This window comes from Petaurus breviceps, unplaced genomic scaffold (assembly GCF_028583685.1).
Source record: "Petaurus breviceps papuanus isolate PSGF00001 unplaced genomic scaffold, PetGlider_PUasm1.0 91041, whole genome shotgun sequence".
Classification (NCBI taxonomy): Eukaryota; Metazoa; Chordata; class Mammalia; order Diprotodontia; family Petauridae; genus Petaurus; species Petaurus breviceps.
The window spans coordinates 28,733,275-28,757,068 of NW_027187400.1; the positions used below are offsets into that span (position 1 = coordinate 28,733,275).

Consider the following 23,794-nt stretch of genomic DNA (forward strand, 5'->3'; position numbering starts at 1 on the left):
AAGTAGTCATGGGCAGGCTGGGTGACCGCGTGGCAGAAATAGGCATAGAGACTCTAACTTTAGGTGAGAAGTTGAACAAAATTAATTCTGAGGGCCTTACCAACTTTAAGATTTCTTTGGCCTGATTAACTTTTTGTTCATTTTCCAGGGTCCTTTAAGTAAACTATCATATTATCTGTTGATAGAGGTAATTTTGCCTTCTTTGTCACTGCTTATTCCTTAATTTCTTTTCTGTTTTATTGCTTGTTGAGAGGCATCATGGCACAGTGGGTTGAGTGCCGGACCTGGAGTCAGGAAGACATTCAAGGCCAGCTTCTGATCTGTTAGCCCTGTGATCCTGGACAAGTCCTTTGACCTCTTAGTGCCTCAGACAACTTCCCAGGACTTACCTTCAAGGCTGAGTGAAGAGAGCTCCTGAGGTGGTGTAGCCTTCCTTCTCATGTCTACTAGTGTTTCTAATAATGGTGAAGATAGTAGGCATCCTCACTTCACCCTGATTTTACTGGAAACTTATCTAGCCTTTCTTTGTTACTTAGGATGCTGACATTTAGTTTTAGATAGATGCTTTTAGTCATGTCCTTGTGATTTTCAGCATTTTTAACATAAATGACTTTTTTATGGAACACTTTCTGCATCTGTTGTTATGCATATTATTGATATGATTTTATTGTATTTTTGATTGACATGATTGTGTACATAGTTATCCTAATTTTGGACCATCCACACAGTGCTAGTATAAATCCAACCTGGTCATAATGAATAGATTTTTAGTATATTTTTGCTATAGTCAATTCTAATATAACACACATTTCAAAAATATAAATTCATTCCAGTGAGAACATTTTGAGCATAACATGAATTTCAAGTTTGCTTCTGAATGATATCTTCCTTGAGAAACAGCTCAGAAAACTGCCCCACTTCACAGTAATGCCCAAGCATTTCTGATGCCCACTGCCACAAGTACACCTCAGGCTTTGACCAAGGGGAAGCACATTCATCTTCTCGGGCAGAGAAGAGTTGATCCCTGCCATCTGTGCCCCCTCCCCTCCCTTTCTCCCTAACCTCTGCCCCAAGACTCAGAGTATAGTGCCTGCCCACTCAGAGGCAGCTACTGATTGCAGTGGTTCTTATTTCTTAATCACTTAATGCTAAAAGATAAAACTGTACTATCACCGACAGCTTTGGAGGGTTCTGTCTCTAGCTTCATTTTCCCCATAAGTTCCAATTGTTTTTAATTGCATAATTTTTCTGTGCTTTTGGATAACACATCTGTCACATTATAGCGGAATTGAATGTATTTTATTTAGTATTCTGAATAGCGTACATTCCTGTTGAGGAGCAGAGTAGTTGGTGCCTAGAGCAGGGCTTCTTAAAATTTTTCCACTCTTGACCCCATTTCCATGTTCTTGCCATTGCATGGCCTGAGGACATGCACAGTGCAGAGTACACATGGTTTGTGTTCAGAACCAAGGCTGCTGAGAAGTGGTGAGATGCAACATGGGCAAGCACTGCCAGAAACACCTCAGATCCATTACTCATTTGATTCTTAATTATTGGTCATCATGTGTTCAGAAACCTTTTACTGTTGCCATATTTTTTGCTACCCCATATGGGGTCATCACCCACAGTTTAAGAAGCTCTGTCCTAGAATAGCTTTGGAGTTAGGGAGACCTCGTAAGTCCTGTATCTGTCACATGCTGTTTGACCAAGGACAAGTCACATAATTGCTCAGTATCCTGAGGAATTCCATACATTACAGATGAGTTGAGGGAGTTTCTATGCCACTAGTTGCCCATGCCAAAAAAATCAGAGGGCCTGATCTTCACCCCACTCAAAATAAAGTTAGTGTATTAGTCCGTAGTTCTATTCTTCTGTTTTAATCCTTCCTTTTGGGGTTATCAAGATTATTTTTATCTCATAGAAAGAGTTTTATAAGGTGCCCTCTTTCTTGATTTTAGCAAATTGTGTAGCATAGGAATGATTTTTTCTTTAAGAGTTTGATATAGTTCACTTAAAGATCCATTTGGACAAGGAATGCTTTTTTTTTTTTAGTTCAGTTATAACTTCATCTTCTTTTTCTGGGATTGGGTTGTTTATATTCTTTAATGTTTTGTTAATTTGAGTATTTTATATTTTTGTGAAGTTTATCCATTTGTTTTAAATTTTCATATTTCTGACAAAAATGAATAAAGGCATTACCTTCAGTAAAGTGGAAGAATACAAAATAAATCTACAAAAATCATCAGCTTTTATATATATATTGCCAACAAGACTTATGAAGAATATATGGGGGAAAATTCCATTTCAAATAAAATAGATAAGTGGATTTACAAATATAACTACAAAATATTTTTATAGAAAAAAAAGACCTAAATATTGTGAAAGATGCTCGTGTTCATGACTGGGCCAGTGCCAGCGCAGTAAAAATGACATTGCCACCAAAATTGACTCTAGAGAATTAGCAATCGATAAGTATTTCTTAAGGACTTTCTGCGTTCCAGGAATCATGCTGTATGCTGGGGATGCAAAGACAAAACCAAAACAGTACCTGCCCTCTAGAAACTTGCCATCCTAATGGAGGAGAGAACATGTCCACCTATATAAGTATAGACTGGACACACCCATAGCAAAAACAAGGCAACCCTGATAGGGAGGGGAACCAGGAAAGGCCTCCTGAAGGAGTACAAAAGGGATAATTTATAGAATTGGATAAAACAATAACAATACACTTGGAGGAATAAAAGGTTAAGAATATCAAAGGACATCTTGGGAAAAGTGTATCTAGGGGCTGGCACTACCAGATCTCACACACAATAATTATAAAATTATCAGGTACTAGATTAAAAAAATTAGGAAGACCATCAATGGAAGGAACTAATAAGCAGGACTAAAAAACCAAACACACAGTTGTTGATTCATTAATTGATACCACAATAAATTCCAAATGGATAAATTGTATAGATGCAAAAAGTGATAACATTTTTTAAAATTAGAGGATGAAAGATTATACCTTGCACAAATATGAATAGAAAAAAATTTATGACCCTGAATGGAAAAGATCAAAAGGGATTATCTCAATAACATTCAATTAAAAGCTTTTTCATAATCATAATAACTAATATTTATTTAGCAGTTTAAGGTTTGTGAAGTGATTTGCTCATATTATCTCATTTGATCTCAAATGAAAATCAAAGCATGTATAACCAGAACCAAAGATACTGGGGAAATTTTTTTGATTTAACTATTTCTGATAAAAATGTGACATCCAGAGTCAAACTTGACAAAGTCAGAATTGACATAGCTCTCTGGACAGCCATTCTAATGTTGTAGACAAGTGGTCATATGATAGCAACAGTTTTCAAAAGAAGAAATATAAACTGTCAATAACAACATGAAAATTCGTTTAAAATCACTAATAAACAGGGAAATATGTATTGAAACAACACGAGGGTGTCTACCTCACCCACATCAAGCTAACAAAGGTGGTAAAAGATGACAAAATTCATTAATTGTACTAATTCACTGCTGCTGAAGCTGTGAATCGATTCACCTATTCTGGAAAACAGTTTGAAATTATGTAAGAAAAGTTACTGAATTGAACCAGAGATTCCATTAACAGCAGTATTTATTTAGCTCTGGTCTTTTATCAAGAATGCATTAAATTCCTCTGCCTCATTGAATATCAGTTTTTTCCCTCTCATGGATTACATTTTTTTTTTACCCAGTTTTGCTGGGTAGGTGATTCTTGGTTGTAATCCTAGCTCCTTTGCCCTCTGGAATATCATATTCCTAGCCTCCTGATCCCTTAATGTAGAAGCTGCTACATCTTGTGCTGTCCTGATTGTGGTTCCACAGTATTTGAATTGTTTCTTTGTGGCTGCTTGCAGTGTTATCTCCATGATAACATTCCAGCCAAAGAAGATAACATGATTAAGCTGCATTGATAGAAACAAGATGGCTGGAATGAGGAAGCTTACAGTCCTGCTGTCATCTGCCTCAGAACATATGTGGAATAATGTGTTCCATTCCTGGGTCCCATTTTGCCAAGTGCATCCAGAGGCAAGTCACCGGATCTCAGGAATCTCGGTGACCATTTAGTTCAACCTGTGGGACTTGTCAGTGACCAGCATGATGACAGGACTAGAGACTAACCTATATGATAATCAGTTGAAGGAATTGGAGATGTTTAGCTGAGATAGAAGAAGATTTAGGAGGAACAGGATGGCTTCATTCAAGTGTCTTAAAGGCCCCAGAGAGCAGAACTAGGAACAGTGGGTGGAAATTGCCGAGGCAGATTTCAGCTTAATATTAGGGAGCATGACCCTGACAACTTTCCAAAACAGGAATGAGCCACTTAGGGAGATCCTGGGTTCTCTGTAACTGGAGATCTTCTGATGAAAGTTGAATAACCTCCTGTCAGGTTTTTGTAGAAGGTATTACTGTTCGGAAACAAGGAGAGTTAGATGACTTCTGAGATCCTCTAGCTGAAAAATGAGATTTTTTTCATTCTTTCTCCTGGGTTTTTATTTTAGTGTATCTTGCAGTATGCTCACTTGAAGAGTAGTGAGTTGATTGGCAGCTTCACCAGGTTACTTCACTTTTAAGCCTTGCCCTCTCTGCTTACCAGAAAGTAGTCGTGGGCCATACAGCTCTGGACTCAGGACATCAGCAACATGTGGGGTCACCAAATAATAAAGGGTGACATGTTTTAACACACAACTCGAATTCTTTGGATGCAATCAGGATAGCCACATGAATTCATCCTCTTGGGACCTGAAGAAGGGACAAAACCCTTATCTCTTGTGACTTGGTAGAAAAATGTGCCTCTACACTCCACTTCCATCGTGAAAGAGATATTTTCTGAGTCTTTCAGATTTTCATCAGCAGGGGGTGGAAGCTTGGATGAAATGGAAAGTCTCAAGTAGAAGACTCCTGCAAAGCCCATTGAAAATAGAGTGCCTGGCTAGCCACCAGCGCTTTCCAGGCTTTGGGCCTGAGTTATTTGAAGTAAAAAGTTTCTGGTACTTAGGAGGACCTGAGACTTCTGGCCAGGAGGGAGTTCTCTTTCAGGGTCTCTAGGGCCTGTCGTAGATTAATCTAGAGACCTTAAGTGATAACAGAAACATCCTGTGTGAGATTTTCAGACAAAAAGAAATCTATTAATTTCAAAATCTTTTTTCAACCTTTAAATGAAATAGACCTTTTGAGATGATTGTGTAGCCATAGTGGCTTAACTGGGAGCTCTTCTTAGTAGAGAAAATTATTTTGTGCTGATCTTGAAGGCTCGTTATCTCCAAATGCACAGTGGGGAGTTCCAAACTGCTCAATTAACAAGGAAATAGTCAGCAGCAAGTAACATTCTTCTTTCCCTGTGGTTTGTAAACCTGTTTCATAAAGATAACAGAATCTCAGAGTTAGGAAGGACCTTATGGAGATACCTGAGTCATATGTTTGTTAGACATGTGACCTTGAACAGGTCACTTCGTATGTCTAAGCCTGAATTTCCTCACTGATAAAAATGGGAGAATAATGCTCATGCTTCTTACAGGGCTATTGTGTGGGAAAAGCCCTTGGAAACTTTCGAGGCCCATGTAAATGGGAGTTGAGGATATTGCTATGTAGTGTTACCCATATCTGAATAGGAACGCTTTCTATAACATACCTGACAGGTGGTCATCTGTTCTGATTGAAAAACCCCAGTGAGGATAAACTCCTCACTTCCTGAAGCATCTCATTCCATGCTTGGATAGCTCTCTTTATAAAGAAAGTTTTTCTTATATCAAACCTAAATCAACCGCTTTCCTGAACTGCTACTGGTTCTGCCTTCTGCGATCAAGAATTTGTGTCTCAAAGTCCACTCTGACCACAGTCTTCCCATTCTGCTGCCTTCTTCCTCCTCTGGCCCTTCTACACTGGTGGCCTCAAGGCTCTAGATTGACCCGTCTTCCAGTCCCATCCCATTGCTTCTGTCCTCTTCACAATTTTCACGCTTTAGTTCACCAGTTGAGCCATTACCCTTCCAGCTTTGACTGCCTTTTATCTTGTTCTACTATTTATACCTTTCTGGTCCTCAACCCCAGATGGCCTTACCATCTGCCTTGTCGTCTTCTGAGCTCCTGAACAATGCTAAGGGAAATCAAGGCCCTGGGTAGACTGGCTTACTACATTCGTGTTTTCTGATTGCCACCATGCCCTTACTGCTGCACATCGGTCCTTTTATTAATCTCATGTTAGTTCTCTACCACATACACCACAGTGATTCTTCCAGACTTACTCTTTTCTTGAAGCCGTGATGCCATCCCAACCCTACTATCTCTCAGAGGATGACCTGTGTTTTACTGAGAAAAATCAAGGCTATCTGTAATGAGTGAGTTCCATCACCATCATCATCATATCTCACACACACACACTCACCCACTCATTCACTCACTCATACTCCATACCTCAAACCTTGCTACATCATCACCTCTAAAGAGGTGGTGGTTCCATAGTTGTGAAGCATTGCATATATTGTCAGATTTTCTTTATGTATTAGTTGGTTTTATTCATATTTTTTCCTCCTTTTTCTTTAAAAAAAATTATTTGAGGGGCGGCTAGGTGGCTCGGTGAATAGAGCACCAGCCCTGGAGTCAGGAAGACCTGAGTTCAAATCTGGCCTCAGACACTTGACATGTTTACTAGCCGTGAGACTTTAGGCAAATCACTTAACCCCAACTGCCCTTAAAAAAGCAAAAAAAAACCAAAACCCATTATTATATGGAATGACTTTCTGGGAAGATATCAATAAAAATATTTTTTTAATATATATATTCCAGAATTTTTACAAAAATCAAAGTCAAACTCACTGTTCTATAGTTTGCAGAGTGAAATCTGTTAACTTTTTTGAAAATGAGGACGTTTGCCTTTTTCCAGTCCTGTAGTTAACTGTCCCATTTTCCAGATCTTTCAGAGATCAGTCAGAGTCTTAGTAAACATACTACTTAAGTAATCAGCAAACACATATATCTGCACCTTCTTTTAGACCCTTAGGATGTGGTTCACCTGGACATGGTGATTTCTTTTTTTTGCCCTTTGGAGGGCAATTGGGGTTAAGCAACTTACCCAAGGTCACACAGCTAGTTTTTTTGTGTGAGTGTTAAGTGTCTGAGGCTGGAACCAAACTTGGGTCCTCCTGACTCTGGGGCCAGCGCTTTACTCACTGAGCCACCTATCCTCCCAGACATGGTGATTTCTTACTGTCTCATCATTCATCTTGAGTAACAAGCTTTTACCCTTTCTGGTTCAAAGGTCATACTCCTTGCTCCAGGCCTGAAGACTGAAGTAGCTTTTCTGCTTGCCAGGACTAATCCCTCTGTTTTTATCCTTGATCCCATTCTCACTTGTCTTCATCAGGAAACTTTCTCCAGCTTCTTCAATCCGTTCCTAGCAACTAGCTCTTTCCCCATTGCCTACAAACATCTAGGACTCTGCAGTCCTTAAAAAATTGCTAAATCCAATGAATCTTTCCTTGGTCTTCATCCTTCTAGTCTTTCAAAGCTTTTGACACTGTTGATTTCTCTCTTCCCTTACCTTCTATGACACTGTACTTGCCTGGTTTTTTTCCACCTATCCCTGTGCCTGGCAGAACACCTCTGCATTGCTGCCCACCATGCTGGCTCCCTAGCTTCCCTCTTGGCTCAGCTTAGGAGCCTTCCTGATGATAGTGCGATCTTTATCTAACATTCCTTTGCCCCTATTACTCCCCATCTTCTGTTAATATTGTTGCCCCTAATGCCTCACTCCCCATAGTGGAATATAATGTCCAGGGCAGACTGTTGCCTTTTTTGTCATTGTAGTACCTTACATGTAACATATACTTAATAAATGTTTATTTTAGTTTAATTTAATTTCTTGAAGACATCTATTATGTCACTTCATAATCCTTTTCTTCTTCAAGCTAATTTTTTCTGCTTCTTCCAGCTATTTCCAATAGCCTAATCTCTGATCTCCTTGCCATTTGGGATCACCTTGTTCTCTACACTCCCTCATTTTTTATGCAGGTGCCCCTTCCTTTAGGATGTTTTGCCTCTCAGGGCAGCCTCAGGTTGCCTCCACAGCTTTTATTTTTAGCTCCAAAATATGGCTCCAGTCAACCTTGCAAGTGTGCATTACTCTTCATGTACGCTACAGTTTGGCCAAATTGGCCTTCTTACAGTTTCTCATATACCATATTCCATCTCCCATCTCCATGCCTTTGTACTGGCTGTGCCTTATTCCTTTGATACCCGCCCTGTGCCTCTTAGTATAGCCCTCCCCCTATGTTATCTCTCATCATTGTCAGGGATTGCTTTCTTGGTTTTGTATCCTGGCATCTAGCACAGTGCTTGGCATATAGTAGGCCAGAGAGTGTATTGAAGAGACAGTAAATTGATATTGGCTCTTAGTAGTCATTGCTTCACTTTTTTTTTTTAATAGCAATCGGGGTTAAGTAACTTGCTCAAGGTTACACAGCCAGGTGTTTCTGGGTGGGTGCTAAGTGTCTGAGCCCAGATTTGATCCCCAGGTCATCCCGACACTGGGGCCGGTGCTCTTACTCGCTGTGCTACCTGGCCACCCCTTTTGCTTCACTTTTTAAAAGCTCTCATGCCATCCTTTTAATAACATACTGTAGAATAGTTAGGATCAGCGAACCTTAGGTTTTTTCATTAAATTTTTTTTTTTTCAGATCTGCATTTTCTCCCACCCCCAGTTGAGAAAGCAAAAAACCCAAACAAACCCCTGTTATAAACCTATATAGTCAAACAGACCAAATTCCCTTATTGGCCTTGTCGGAAATACACACACACACACACACACACACACACACACGTGTGCTAACTAACACACTCACAGGCAGACTGAAGATGACATCTTCCCCTGCTTTTCAAAATTAGGCCATTTTTCCCATCTTCAATGTTGAAGCCATTTCCCCCTTCTCTACACTTTTTCAGAGATCACAGATAGTAGTTCAGCAGTTATACCTGCCTATTATTTAAGAACTTTCTTATGGGGCAGCCAGGTGGCTCAGCAAGTGAGAGCACTGGTTCCAGTGTTGGGATGATCTGGGGGTCAAATCCAGGCTCAGATACTTAGCACCACACCCAGAAATAACTGGCCTTGTAACCTTGAGCAAGTTACTTAACCCCAATTGCTTTAAAAAAAGAACTTTCTTATGTACTCAGTGACTTGAATTCACTGAGGGCAGCCAGGTGCTCTCTCTCCATTTCTTCACAGTTTAAGAGTTGGAAGGTACCTCCCTTGGTAGCCATCTGGTCCAACATACACAAAAGGAATCTTGACAATAATGTACCCAGCAAATGGTTCTCCATCCGAAGACCTCCATTGACAGAGAACCCACCACCTCTGGAGACTGCCCCTTCCACTTTAGGAGAACTGTCCTTGGTAGGAAGTTTTTCCCAACGTCCAGCCCAGTTTGGCCTCTTTACAACATCCTCTTCCTGTTCCTGGTTCTGCTTTCTGGCACCAAGCAGAGAGAGGCCAGTCTCTCCTCCAGATGATAACTCTTCAAATGGAAAAGTTGTCATGTTCCTCCTGAGCTTTCTCAATTTTTCTCTTATTTCATTCCAGGAGTATTCTATTATTTCCAAGCCAAAGATCATATTTTTGGGCAAAGAAAACGGATGCTAAACAAGAGTTGAGTCCAAGTTCTGCTTTCCTCCTGCTGTCTTTGTCCCATCCACCCCAAACTACAGTTCTGTCCCTTTTTTTTATCTTCCTCTTGACCCCAACATGGATTAGTCTTTATTGTCGATTGCATTTAAAAAGCCATTTTTTGTCCTCATTGCAGTCCTTTGCATTCATCAGCAGCTTCAGCTCATTTTGACTTTTAACAGTCTCTTTAGCTACCTCTCCCTTTTCTTCCTCACCAGACTTGTTCCTTTTGATGACTTCAGAATGTCATTCTTGAGAGCATTCTGCCCCTCTCAGAGTGATTTTTTTCCCTTAGAATTTTGGACTATGAGATCCTATCTGTCCTTTTTCTGAACTCCAAATAATGCTTTTTCTCAACTAAAGATAATGATATTTTTAAATGACCATGGAAAACACAAAAATTTTTACCCTCCATTTTCTTTTTGCCTTAATCTTAAGTGAAAAATGACCAAAGAATAGAATAGGCAAGTTCTTGATAACTGCCTTTTTCCTTCATTGAAGGTCCTGTTTAAACATCTTCTTTGGGATATAGGGGAGGATAAAGTATAGGCTAAAGAATATCTCTTTTGTGTAATGATTTTTTTTAATGACCCAAGAAAGAAGTGAAACACAAAATAGACTGAGTAATCCAGAGACGAGGTACTTTGTTGGAAGGTCACCATACTTATTTATTGAGGGCTTACTCCATACAAGGTATGTTTTTCATTGGCATTGTGAACACCCTTCTCCTCTCCCCTAGCCAGCGAGCCATCCCTAGAGTGACTGAGCTCCACCAGCCATGGAGAGAATGCCCAGGCCCCATCTCTCCAGAGTCAGAGAGAGAACTCTGGGTTTGGAGGGTGGAGGAAAAGCTAAAGAAGTTGTGCCACTTGTGTCATAAGAAATGATGACTCTAGAATTCAGAAGACTTCATAGAGCTGTTGCAGAGCAGAGTAAGCAGAATCATGGGAACAGAAGCAGCCCTGTGCATTGAGAATAACCAAGCCTGGTCCAGGCAGAGAAAGGAGAAGGATTTGTAAACCATTCTTCTTTCTTTGCAGAGGTGGGTGTGGCTGGTGCTGCACAGAGGCTGCCAGATGTGTGGGTCAGTTTTGATGAGTGGCCTTTGGGTTTCTGGTTTTGATTTGTTTTTAATATTTGTTACAAGAAGGTGTGGGTAAAGTACATATTTGGAAATGAATTCGATATAAAGCCAAAGGCATCGATTTTTAGAATAATCTTTGCTATGGGTAGCTTTTCAGTAGTTTTATCCCACTACTTTCTGTCTTCAGGAATTAGAGGATCTGTTTGGATGCCCAGTCTTGCTGGAGCACACTGCAGGCTCCCTGTAATTCAGGAACTGTTTTTGACATCACTCTAAAGCTAGCCTCCCCAGACTTAGGCCAGTCGTCAGAGAGTAGACAGTTCATTCTTGGGTTGGTAGCTTGTTAGGACTGTCCAGAATTTGAGCTCCACTGTCCTAATCCTTTGAGACCCTAGGGTTGCTGCCTCCCACTCCCACCCCTATAGCCACAGGGAGGCCTCACAGTTTTACTGGAATGGAATGAGATAATTGTGTGGGTATGAAAAAAGGAGTGCCTGTTTTCATTATTGCAGTGATTGCATTCCAGTTGTCAGAACTAAGGATGTCAGCCAGGACTGTCACAGGTGGGATGATGTCACAAGGAGGTAACCCAGTGCCTTGCATCCTTCTTGCTTTGGGATTGCCAACTTGCTGGTGGGCCATGGTATTTGAAAAGAGAAAAGTGCTTGTCTTACAAACTCTTTCTGCTTGAGAAATGATTTCTGAGACATTTCATAAAAGACTAGCATATGGCTTTCATGATCCTGAATATTAATCAGATGAAAAGCTGTGGAAGCAGGTGTGATCCAGAGGGTAGAAGCGGGTTCAGGTCCAGTCTTTGTTTACAAAAGCCCTTGGTCTCACACTCCTGATCGCATCAGAACTCAGAGCTGATGCTTCTACCAAAGTTTTGGCCACGTGTTATCTACAAGGTAGAAAGTGAGTTACAGCAGTAACTGAAAGCCTTTTTGGAGGGAGCATATATTTATTAAGCGCTTACTGCATGCCAGACACTGTACAAATAAGCACTTTATCATCTCATTTGATCCTCACAACAATCCTTAGAAAAGGAGATGCTCTAAAAATCCCCATTTTACAATTGAGGAAACTGAGACAGCTGTGACTTGCCCAGGGTCACACAGCTAGTATATGTGAGGTCAGATTTGAAATCAGGTGTTCCTGATTCCAGGCCCCGAGCTCTGCCCACTGCTCCACCTTGCTGCCCCTGAAGTCAGACTTCCACGAGTTCTGTTACTGTGACCTGTTCAGTTCTAGAAAGTGATTTCCGTGGGCTAGATGAAGAGTAGTTAGCAGACATCAGATGCTCCCTGGATTATTGAAAGAAACTTTTTTGTACTGTCAGTCATTGATTTGTCATTTTCTCAAGTAGATTTATTTGATTTTATTTGAATTTCAGCATACTTGGCCCTTGGGTCTTAAAACTCACCTTCATTCCCCCATAAACTTAGAGCAGCATCAGAGCACTGCAGGCTCTGAAACCACCAGCGCCACTGTCGGGGTTTTTGGTTATTTTGGCCTTGGTTTTAGCAGTGAGGCTTGAGAAGTGGTTTTAGTTTTGAAAGTGGATGGGCCTTGTGGTGGCCTGGTTGATGGTCTCTTTGAATCCTTGTCCTGAACACAGTTTGGAGGCCGGTATCTCTGACCCACGGAAAAGAAACTAAAGCCTGACTTAGTGCCGAATCCTTCAGCTTATTTTTGTCTCCTAAATCATTTGCCCCATAAAGTAAAATCAAACCATTTAGACTAAATTACATGAAACCTTCACTTCACGATCATGTTGCTTCTAAAGTTCCAAACTGAGAAGAAAAAAGAGGTAGACAGTTCACTCAGCAGACCTTTCTTCTGCACCTACTATGAGCCAGGCAGTGTGCTGGATCCCAGGGGGGAAGGGAATAAGCATTTATATGGCACCTGCTGTGTTCCAGGCTCTGTGCTAAGTGCTTTATAAAAATCTCATTTGATACTCACAGCAACCTGGAGCTAGGTGCTGTTATGATCCCCATTTTACAGTTGAGGAAAGTGAGGTAGACAGAAGACCCGCTCAGGGTCACACAGCTAGTGACTATCTGAGGCTACATTTGAACACAGAACTTCCTGACCCCATGCCTCCAGTGCTCTGTGCACTGTGGTGCCCCCTAGCTGCCTCAAAGATGAAAATGAAACAGTCCCTGCTCCTCAGCAGTAATGTGTACATTGATACGGAAATCATCGCTGTGTTAGTCACATTACCATGTGTCCCACTGTGGTTGAGCAGACCAATATGATCTTGGAAGGCTCTGCCCCAGGCGGAGCTGGCTCTAAATGTGCACATCTCACTTTGGAGCTGCTGCAGTTCCGCTTTGTTCACAGAGCATAGCACTTTCTTTGATGTGCGCATGCTATGTTGGGCGGTCTTGTGCCACTGTCTCCCACGTCACATAATTCCAAAGTTGATAAGGAAATACAAAACATAGGAATACCATATGTATGTGTAGATACATAGAGACATGTTAAAGAAATGGAAAGTAATTTGAAGAGTCACTGAGAACTGGGGAGATCAGAAAAGACCTCAATTAGAAGGTGGCATTAGAGTTGCTCCTTGATGATAACTGGAGATTCTGAGAGGTAGGAGTATAGAGTAGTGCATCCCAGATATGGATGGCAAAGACACAGGACACATGTACAGGGACATGTACATGTACAAAGACACATGTCTGTACAGGGAACAACAAATAGGCTGATGAAGAAGAGCCAGTGCAGTTACTTTTCTTTCTCAGCAGACTGGACTAGCTCCATGAAGATAGAAATTATGCATAATCTAGCACAAAAACAAACATTCATGACAATAAAAAGTAGACTTGAAAAAATTTTGAACAAGTTTATAATATGTGGGAATTTAGTAATATTTTTTACAATTATTTTTATTTCATTAAATGGTTTCCAATTTCATGTAAAAAAATTTTTTATGATCTTTTTCTTTTTTTTAAATTTTTGAGTTTTAAATTCACTCCTTTCCTCCTGCCCCTCTTCTCTCCCTAAGAAAGCAAGCAATTGGGGCGGCTAGGTGGTACAGTGAATACAGCACCGGCCCTGGAGTCAGGAGGACCTGAGTTCAAATCCGACCTTGGACACGTAAAACAAAAAACTATCCATGTGACCTTGGGCAAGTCACTTAACCCCAATTGTCCTACTTTCCCCCCTCCAAAAAAAAAAGAAAGCAAGCAATTTCTTTATGATTGCACACGTGAGGTCATACAAAACATTTCCATATTAATCATGTTACAAAAGAAAACAAACAAAATAAAACAATAAAAATAAAGTTTTTAAAAGTATGCTTTAATCTACATTCAGACTTCACTCTCTCTGAAAATGGATAACATTTTTCATCATGGGTCCTTTGGAATCATCTTGGATCACTGTCTTGATCAGAGTAGCCATATCTTTCACAAGTGGTCATCCTTACAGTGTGACTGTTACTGTGCACAGTGGTCTCCCAGTTTTGCTTGCTCTACTCTGTCAGTTCATACAAGTTTTCCCAGGTTTTTCTGAAGCCATCCTCCTTGTTTATTTTACGGTTTTGTGGTCTGTATACAGGAACAGTCTATTCAAACCTATGGCACCTGTTTCCCTAAGTTACCTACTCCCCCAGCCCTGCCAAAATTCACACTGCATCTATGAGTGTGTTTTGTTTCTTTGAGCAATTGTACTATCTATGAAATTCGTGAATTTTGGAAGTCTTGGGAATCAACAGCAAGGACCAACCGCAACCCCAGAGGATTTGGAGTGAGATATATTGCCCACTCCCAGGGATAGGAGACATGATGGGCCCAGAGGGCACACTGAGGCATGGATGGGGTTTTTTTCTTTTGGACAAAAGCTAGTTCAGGAATTTGTTTTAACTTTTTCAAAAAAAATTTGTGTGTGTGTAAAATAACTCTACCTGTGTGTAATGAGTTTTGTTTTATTACTTTCTCAGTGAGGGGTATGGAAGTGTGGACCTGAAAGTAGAATACAGCTTTATTTTTAAAATAAGCTATCTTGTTAGAGTGGGAAGAACTCAGGCCTTGGAGTTATCCCTGGCTTTGGATCAGCCCCCTCGTGTGCGCAAACTCTCTTCACCTTTCTGAGCCTTAGCTTCCTCATCTTTGAGATGGGGGTGGTAAGACTCAAGGTTGTTGTAAAGAAAACCCTCTGTGAAAATCTTCAAGTTCTAAATGTGATGCATTCTTGAGTTAGCCAGCATGTTCCTCATCTGTGAAATAAGGTAGGTGGTCCTAGGCTCCTGGATCTAGAGTAGGAAAGGACCTGAGAGTCATCTAGGCCAACGCTCCCATTTTACAGATGAGGAAAGTGAGGCCGAGAGTGTCACACAGGTAGTAAGTCAGTCCATGTTCAGGCTACAGTTCAAATTCAGGTCCTCTGGCTCCAGATCAGCTTCTCTTCCCTGCTTCATTTCAGCTCTAATGTCTATGATTCTTGATGGCTTCCAGTCTCCTCTTCTTGGACTGTGACCTCCATGCTCATGAGAAGCTGGGGGGAGCCACCACCCACTGGCTCCCCAAGTAATTATGGGATGTTGTGGGACACTGAGAGCTGCTGTTTCCTGGCTGTGTACTCAAGGCACATCTGTTCTGTCTCCTGCTTGTCTTTCCCATCTCCAGGGAACCATCAGCATCGGAGTAGATGCCACTGACCTCTTTGATCGCTATGATGAGGATTATGAAGATGGCCCTGGGCGTGGCTTTCCTCGGATTGAAATCAACAAAATGCACATTTCCCAGTCCATCGAGGTGAGGCCTCACATCACCTGGGCCAGTGCAGGGCAAGGCCCTGGCACTGAGTAGCTGGAAGGGTCTGGGGTGGGGGTGGGAAGGACTTCTCATCTTTAGGAAGAAAGTCGTATTTATCAACCTCGGTCTTAATAATGATGGAGGACGATAACTGACCGTTACATGATACCTGCTATATGCCAAGCACTGTGCTAAGTGCTTTTTTACAAATATTTTCTCATCCGATCCCAACAGCCCTGGGAAATAGGTGCTATTATTATCTCCATTTTAACTTGAAGAAACTAAAGCAGACAGGAGTTAAGGGACTTACCCAAGGTCATACAGCTAGTAAGTATCTGAGGCCAGATTTGAATCCATGAAAATGAGTCTTCCTAACTCCAGGTCCAGTGCTCTGTCCACTGTACTTTGTAACTGTATATTATCTTTATTCCTAAATATCTAAATATTACATATTAAATGTTTATAATTTTATATTTAAAATGTACAAAAAACCAAAAACCCTCTGGTTACAGCTGAACCTTGTTTGTGACAGTGTTTCAGACATTTTAATAGGTACAAATATTTGGACTAAATTCTTCGACAAAGACCTGCTGTGTGCTGAGTACTGTGTACTCAGTACACCCAGGATACAAAGACAAGAAAGAATTCCATTCTTCTGAGGGAAAATGCCATGTTTGTTCATGATAAACCAATTCAAACATATGCTGAGTAAAATGGCAGAAGTCCTTGGGACTGCTTGGTCAGGCATCTCTGGTTGTGGTCAGTTGCTGGCATAGTCCTAATGATGGTCAGTTTGAAAACTGTAAGGATGCTCCTTTACCAAGGCAGAAAGTGAGGCCAGAGGAATTGAGTGACTGATCCCCATCACGCATTTGAGAGTGACAGGGCCAGGGCTTTAGTCCAGGTGCTTTGTACCCCATTGTCTCTCACTCTACAAGTCCAAGTCCACAGTGGATGCCCAAATGCCATGAGTGACCATGAGAGGTGATTTTAAAATGCAGTCTGGGGTCCCTTGTATATCCACCAGTCTCCTCTGTTTGTCTCTACACTGACTTCTGTCCTGAGATCACTATAATTCAGTCCTTTGGGCTCTGATTTGGCTAAATGAAGAGACAGAATGTCTTAGTGAATAGAAGCCTGGCCTGTGAGTCAGAAAGACCAGGGTTCAAGTCTTACTTCCCATCCATACTGGCTGTGTAATCAGCAAGGCACTGAAGCCCTCCAGTGTCCCAGGCAGCTCTCCAAAACCGTGGGGTGCACACGAGCTGCTGATCTGCTGTAGTGTAAGAGATTGCCATGCTAGAATTCCCCACCCCAGCAAATCACAGTGCCAGATTAAAAACAAGCAGAATCACTGCTCCGCAGGAGGTCCCTCCAGAAGGCTCCCCCAGACACCCTGGTACTGCCTCTAGGAAGTTAATAGTCCTCCTAGAGCTGTCCAGAAGCCCTGGGAAGCCAAATGCTGGGCAGTCAGGACAGTCTGGGGGGGGGTCACAGAGAGTGCCCCCAGGCAGTAAAATGAAAGTGTCTCTACAGTTTGGCACAACCAGAGTACAGTTCTTACTGTAGGCTTCCCATGGCCTTACCATGGGTAAGTGGGGTTATAAAGGGTACTCAGAATGTGTTAACTCAGTGGTCCCAGGCAGTCCAGTTAGCCAAGTGGTATAACTGAGAAAAGAAGAAAGCATTTTAAGTAATCACACTCATACCTGCTTATCCAGAGTCATCTGCAGATTAGACTGTGTACTTATGACATATTCATTAGGCTGCTGTAATTGGAACTGCTTATAGCCTTGGTTCATCCAGCAAATGTTTTCCAGGCACCCTTGACAGCAACAGATACCGCCATCCTCTCTGGAAGCCTCTCGACCCAGAATGGGAATGGAGGAGGTTCCATTAATTTTGCCCTCCGGCGAGTGACCTCTGCAAAGGGATGGGGAGAGGTAAGAGTGTTTCATTGGCTGGGCCTTCTTTCTGCCCATCACAAAGTGTTTGCTGGGCATTGCCTGGGCTCTGTTCAGTGGAAACCATTTTATGCAGTAAAAGTTAACCCCCAGATGGTCTGAGGATAACCAGGTCAGTCATCTGCTGATGAGCAGATTCTAAGCTCCATGCAAAGACTACAAATACAGCTCAGGCCTGTTGGCCGTGCCATACTGATTTCTTAATTCTAGAGGAATTTTCTCTACCACTCTAAAACAATACCAAGGTCACAGTTTTTTTAAAAAAAAAGGAAAAACTAACTAGCAGAAACAGAGTTGTGTAATAATGCACATCTTTTTAAGCAAACACCTAGACACTGATCTTTTTTCCTTATGAAATCTACCCAGTCCTTCCTACTGACCACAGTGGGCAACAGCAGAACCTTGCAAGTCACCCAGGTTAGGGACTGGCCGTGTTACTTGCTGAACTGAACTGAAAGCCACTGGGCTTTCACCCTCCACCCCTGAGAAGCACCTCCTACCCCTGTAGACTCTGCAGATAATCACAGAGGACAGACAGAACAAAAAGGCACAGGTCCAGGGAGCCCTGGAGAATCGAGAGCAGGGAAGCTGGGCTGGCAGCAGCTTCTCTGCCTCAGAAGGGAGGTTGCCGCCTTGTCTTGGCTTATTCTTCCTCAGACCTGGAAGCCTGCCTTCTTGATTGAGTGCCTAGAAAAGAACCCCAGGTGGGGGAAGGGAAGTGTCTAATGGCTATGAGGGTTGAAACCCCTGGGGGGTGGGGGGGAGCTGTCTGTATGAGACCCTGGTAGCAGCTGTGAGATGGAAATGCCTCTGACTTTTCTCCCTTTCTGTTTAAACAGTTTGAGTTTGGAGCTGGAGACCTTCAAGGCCCTTTATTTGGCCTAAAGCTATTTCGTAACCTTACACCAAGATGGTAAGTTTAACATAATGCAATTCTCTGTTGGTAGATTTAGAATTGTTTGCAAATTCTCTTCCTGTTGCCTTACTTGGTGCCAGGCACTTAGTAGGTGCAATAGACATTTATTGAATTGAATGGATTGCAGTGAATCAGGGACCTGTTTTTCAGCTGAGATGATTCTGTTACCCAGGAGAATGTGGTTCTTTATTTTTGGCCTATTCTTGGAATGGCTAGGTGGCACAGTGAATGGAGTACTAGCCCTGGAGTCAGGAGGACCTGAGTTCAAATTCGGCCTCAGACTTGGGCAAGTCACTTAACCCCAATTGCCCTACTTTCCCCCTCCAAAAAAAAAAAAAAGGTTTCATTCCATAGTTAGGGGAACTTTGTGGTTTTTCTAGCCATGCTTAATTGTCAAATATATTTATACCAAGGCCTTAATAGAGAGGCAGCGTTGGCCATAGAAAAAGTGATGATGGTCTCAGGATCAGAAGACCTCAGTTTGAATCCTCCGTCCTCGGCCCCCCAGACCATCAGTAAAATAAGTGTCAGGCTGACCCTCTAAGGTCCCTTCCAGCTTTTACAGTCTCTCTCTGACCTTCTGAACTGCTTATCAAGTCTCTCTTCTTTGTCCTCACTCTTCATCACCATTTTTGCCTGCAGAACCACAGGTGTGAGGTCATAAGTTTCCCCATTTTGAAGGTACCCATGCAAACTTAATTTGAAGAACAAAGTGTAGAAAATAATACAAAATACCTATACTTTGTACAGAAATAACATAGAGGAAAACTGGCATAGGTTCTTTTTCAGGCATGAATGTGTCGTTTTTATTTATTCCAAAAGAAAATTCCTCAGTTGTAGTATCCTAATTCCTTTTTTCAAACAGGAGACTTTCAAAGCTTGGGGGGGTTAGGGAGAAAAGAGAAAGAAAGAGGAAGGAATAGACAAAGAAAAAGATGGGGAGAAGAGGAAGGGAAGAAGGGAAAAGAAAAGAGAGACAGGAGATACAGAGGAAGAGAGGCATGCAAGGGGGGGTGGAAATGTCGAGAGAAAGTTCACAAGCTTCACGTGCCTGTTTTAATGGCATGAAATACTCCTCTGTAGCCAGAAGGTGGCACAGGTTTCCTCTTTTAAAAATCTAACTTGCAAGGAAATGCCAAAAGAAATCATGGACTTGACTGGGGATTCATATTGGAAATTGGAGCGATGAAGGCCACAATTGTCAGTGTCCAGTCAGTGTAGCCTGAGGCATCGCCCACCCGCTCTAGGTCTGGGCTATGGCCGAAGACCAGCAGGACAGTTGACTAAGAACCCTGCCCTGCTGGCATTGCCTCCTCCCTGGGGGCCTGTGGTGAATGTAGGGCTGGTCAGTTCTGGAATCACTGGGAAGACAGGGTGGGTGATAGATACTGTAGCTGATCTCCTGTCACTTCTTCTCCAGCTTTATTACGACCAATTGTGCTCTGCAGTTTTCATCCCGAGGAATCCGGCCTGGCCTGACCACTGTGTTGGCGAGAAACCTGGATAAGAACACCATGGGCTATTTGCAGTGGCGATGGGGCATCCAGTCAGCCATGAACACAAGCATTGTCCGGGACACGAAGACCAGCCACTTCACTGTGGCCTTTCAGGTGAGCTGTAGGGGAGGGCTTGTTGTGCAGTGAACAAAGCAACCAGGAGGGCCGCCTCATCCCAGGCTTCAGTGTGAGGCCTGGTCACTGTGCCCCTTCTTTTCCTCGTTTCCCTTTGGAAGCCTGGCAGCTGTGCCTGGTGGGGAGGGTGTTACACGGTCGGGCAGGTCCTGTCTGGCCAGCTGGGCTCACCCTGTCCTCCTAGAGCACCGTTTTTGGAGGCTGTAAGGTTGTCACTCGATTTCCAGTGGTGAATGGCATAATAGTCCCTCCAAGTGGAATGCTACTTAATGCCCTGGAAGAACCCCATGTTCTGTTAGAAAAATCCATGGTTTTCAAAGCTTGGAGGACTTTTCAGCAGCCCAGAGTTGGGGGTTTAGGCCAGACTGGAGGCACATTGCTGAGGGATCCAGAACAGCTCAGAGGGGCTCACTGTTCCCAAAAAAACAGGATGCCAATTCGCCAATCTATAGTGCTCTCCACACAAGAGCCCAGCGAGAGGGCAGAAGTATTGTCTCTATTTTACAGATGAGGGAGCTAAGGCTCAGAGAAGGAAGGTCACTTGCTTGTGGTCACATACCTTATAAGTATTGGGCCTGGGATTTGAGTCAGGTCTCCTGTCTCCACATTCAGAGCTCATTTTCCTAGAGTGCATTGCTAGAATTTTTATCTTCAGTGCTGGTAGTCATCACCGCTCCAATATCCTGGGGATCCCAGAACACTTGAATTCAACACATTTTGAAAGGCCCATTGTGAGCAAAGGCCCACAAAGATAGGCCAGAGCTTGTGTCACCTAGGGGGCTCACAGTCTAGTAAGGGGTTCAGACACCAATAAGATTAACATTGTATTTATGGTATGACATAACAGACGTACCAGAGGAGGTTCAAAGGCTTTATGATATCTAATAGGAGTGGTCATTCGCCATTTGTTAGGGTTGGTTGGCTTCATGGGGGAGATGATATATGAGTTAGATTTGATCCATAGAGATTCAGTGGGAAAGGGAAAACCGTTTAGGCATGGGGTCAGTGTGAGCAAAGGTGTGGAGCACAAGTGTGCAGGGTGGACAGTGGTCCAGTCTGGTTGGAACAGAGAGTGCCTGGGGGGAGGTTTTATGAGTTGAGACTAGAGAGATGACGTGGTGCCACACTTCTGGTTTTGCTAAGGAACAGTCTGTATGGTCTTAACCCATGTCCTTTCCCACCCTCTTTTCAAAGCTTGGAATCCCCCACTCTTTTGCATCAGTCAGCTATCAATATAAATTCCAAGATGATGATCAGACACGTGTGAAGGGTTCTCTCAAGTAAGTCCTGGCCAGGCCATCATTGCTTCCAACAAAGAAGCGTGTTAGTTTATCAGGGTATTTTTTTTTTTAAGCAATCGGGGTTAAGTAACTTGCTCAAGGTTACACGGCCAGTTATTTCTGGGTGTGGTGCTGAGTGTCTGAGCCCGGGATTTGATCTCCAGGTCATCCCAACACTGGAGCCGGTACTCTTACTTGCTGAGCCACCTGGCCGCCCCGCCCCTAAGCAATTGGGGTTAAGTAACTTGCTCAAGGTTACACGGCCAGGTGTTTCTGGGTGGGTGCTAAGTGTCTGAGCCCGGGATTCGATCTCCAGGTCTTCTCAACACTGGAGCCGGTGCTCTTACTTGCCGTGCTACCTGGCTGCCCTATCAGGGTATTTTCTGATCAGGTTGAGGGGCAGTTGGTGTAAGGTATATTGTTACATGATTTGTTCAGTGGTACCAGCTGCAGTTGGCTCTGCTGGTTAAATGAAGTGGGAAAATGTAGGTTATAACCATATCTGTGGGTGGAAGGGAAGGTCAGTCATTTTCTCCCTTCCCCCCTCCCCATAATGAATAAAGACAACAGCGCTGAAACATGTCTCGTGGTGTTACCCTCTCTGGTTTGGTCCTTCTAGGGCAGGTTTCTTTGGGACAGTGGTAGAATATGGAGCAGAGAGGAAGATTTCTAGACACAGTATTTTAGGAGCTACTGTCAGCGTTGGAGTCCCACAGGGTGTCTCTCTCAAAATCAAGTAAGTGAAATCCTGGACTGCCAGCAAGATGCCCACCCAGCTGGGAGCAGGTCTCCAGCTCTAGCCTTTGGTGGGTGGGTAACTGAGTAAGAGCCTTGATCCCTGAGGTGGGACTTAAAATGCCAAGGAGGCAAGCACCTGCAGCCTGTGGTTGTTGGGGTCACACCTCGCTGATTCACGAAGGAGGGCAGGTACACAATAACAGATCTGGGCTGGGCCCTGACCCTTCCTCCCCCTGCAGCTCTAAGGCCCTTCTATTGCAAAGAAACCTTTCTCATGCCTAGACCCAGTCGTACCATGTGGTGTTGTCAGCGTGTGAACAGCGTTTCTCTGCTGTCTCACTTTTACCATGTTCACACACTGCAGAAATCTTTCAGATAAATTCTCTTAAGATAATTGTCCGTAGTTTCCGACCCGCCCCCCCCCAAGGCTCTGATGGCCAGACTCACGTTCGTCCAGCAGGTGGCACCAGAGCCTCAAAAGTGTCCACCTTCTCAGCTCTTGGCCAACCAAGATTAAACGTTCCCTACGCTGTGAATGACACCAGTTGAATTGGATTTGTTTGTTAGAACAGAACCCATACCCCACATTTCCAAGCCTGACCTACCAGGGCTCTTGCCTTTCCATTGAGACTTAGTTGCTTCACCCTTGAAACTAGCTGATGCTGATATCCTTATGGCCATCCATCTCTCCAACACAAGTTCCCACATTTGTGGAGCAGGAGGCTTGATGGAGGGTTAGTCAGAGAAGAGTTTGGCCCCAAAGCAAACTTATCCCGTGTGACTGGGTTATACTGTTTATCCAGACCCTTTCCTGGGAAACTGAGCCTTCTCCTTCTTATTTTGTAGGCTGAACAGGGCCAGCCAGACTTATTTCTTCCCTATTCACTTGACGGATCAGCTCCTTCCCAGCGCTATCTTCTATGCCACTGTGGGACCTCTGGTTGTCTACTTCGCCATGCACCGACTAGTCATCAAACCATACCTCAGGGCTCAGAAAGAGAAGTGAGTTTGTCCTTTCTCCCTGGGACTGCTTTGGCCTAAGAATGTGCTGTGTAGGGGTGGCTAGGTAGCGCAATGAATAGAGCACCAGCCCTGGGGTCAGGAGAAACTGAGTTCAGATCTGGCCTCAGACACTTAACACATACTAGCCTTGTGACCTTGGGCAAATCACTTAACCCCAATTGCCCTGCCCTTCCTCCTCCAAAAAGCAAAAATAAATAAATAGAATATGCTGTGTCTTTAGGACTGTTTGTCCTAAGCTCCCTGAAGGCCTGAGGAATGTGATGAATGGGGAGTGGAATCACTGACCCAAAGTTACTACAGAAGTACTCGAGTACTACCACATTTGATGGGATGGAGGGGGATCCCCAAGAGGGAAGGGGCAGTGGTGAAGATGAAGAGTGATTCTGCTATAAGAAAATTACAACAGAATGTCCAATAGAATATAGAGCAGAGAGGAAGATTGTTAAAGGAATGACCTTTAACAAAAACTACAGTCCTGGGAGCTTTCACAGTGAGATGAATCGCATCTTACCCTTCTCCTCCTTTATTGTGATTTAGTCTTTCTGCACTGGTGAGGTTTCACTTGGTAGGGCCTGCTTTCAAAAGAGAGCTAGGTATCGCCAACATTCTTGTGGAATGGCTGAGTGGCAGCATCATGCGGTCAGATGAACGGGCTGTCCAGCTGTGCCTCACCGATGGGCATGATGCTACCTTGACAAG

The 23,794-nt window shown here is 43.1% G+C and overlaps 1 protein-coding gene across 2 annotated transcripts in view; it reads left to right on the plus strand.

The window, feature by feature from the left end:
* The window catches only part of DNAJC11 (DnaJ heat shock protein family (Hsp40) member C11), a 74,420-nt gene that overhangs the window by 44,956 nt on the left and 5,670 nt on the right, over positions 1–23,794 (plus strand). For both annotated transcript variants that reach the window (XR_011166565.1, XM_069078710.1), the window contains exons 5-11: positions 15,415–15,543; positions 17,364–17,486; positions 18,347–18,420; positions 19,844–20,033; positions 21,249–21,334; positions 21,954–22,070; positions 22,919–23,074. Coding sequence is in view for 1 of the 2 variants with exons in the window: in XM_069078710.1 (XP_068934811.1) it covers positions 15,415–15,543; positions 17,364–17,486; positions 18,347–18,420; positions 19,844–20,033; positions 21,249–21,334; positions 21,954–22,070; positions 22,919–23,074 (875 nt within the window). In the remaining variant the exon portion in view is untranslated. The remainder of the gene's footprint in view (positions 1–15,414; positions 15,544–17,363; positions 17,487–18,346; positions 18,421–19,843; positions 20,034–21,248; positions 21,335–21,953; positions 22,071–22,918; positions 23,075–23,794) is intronic.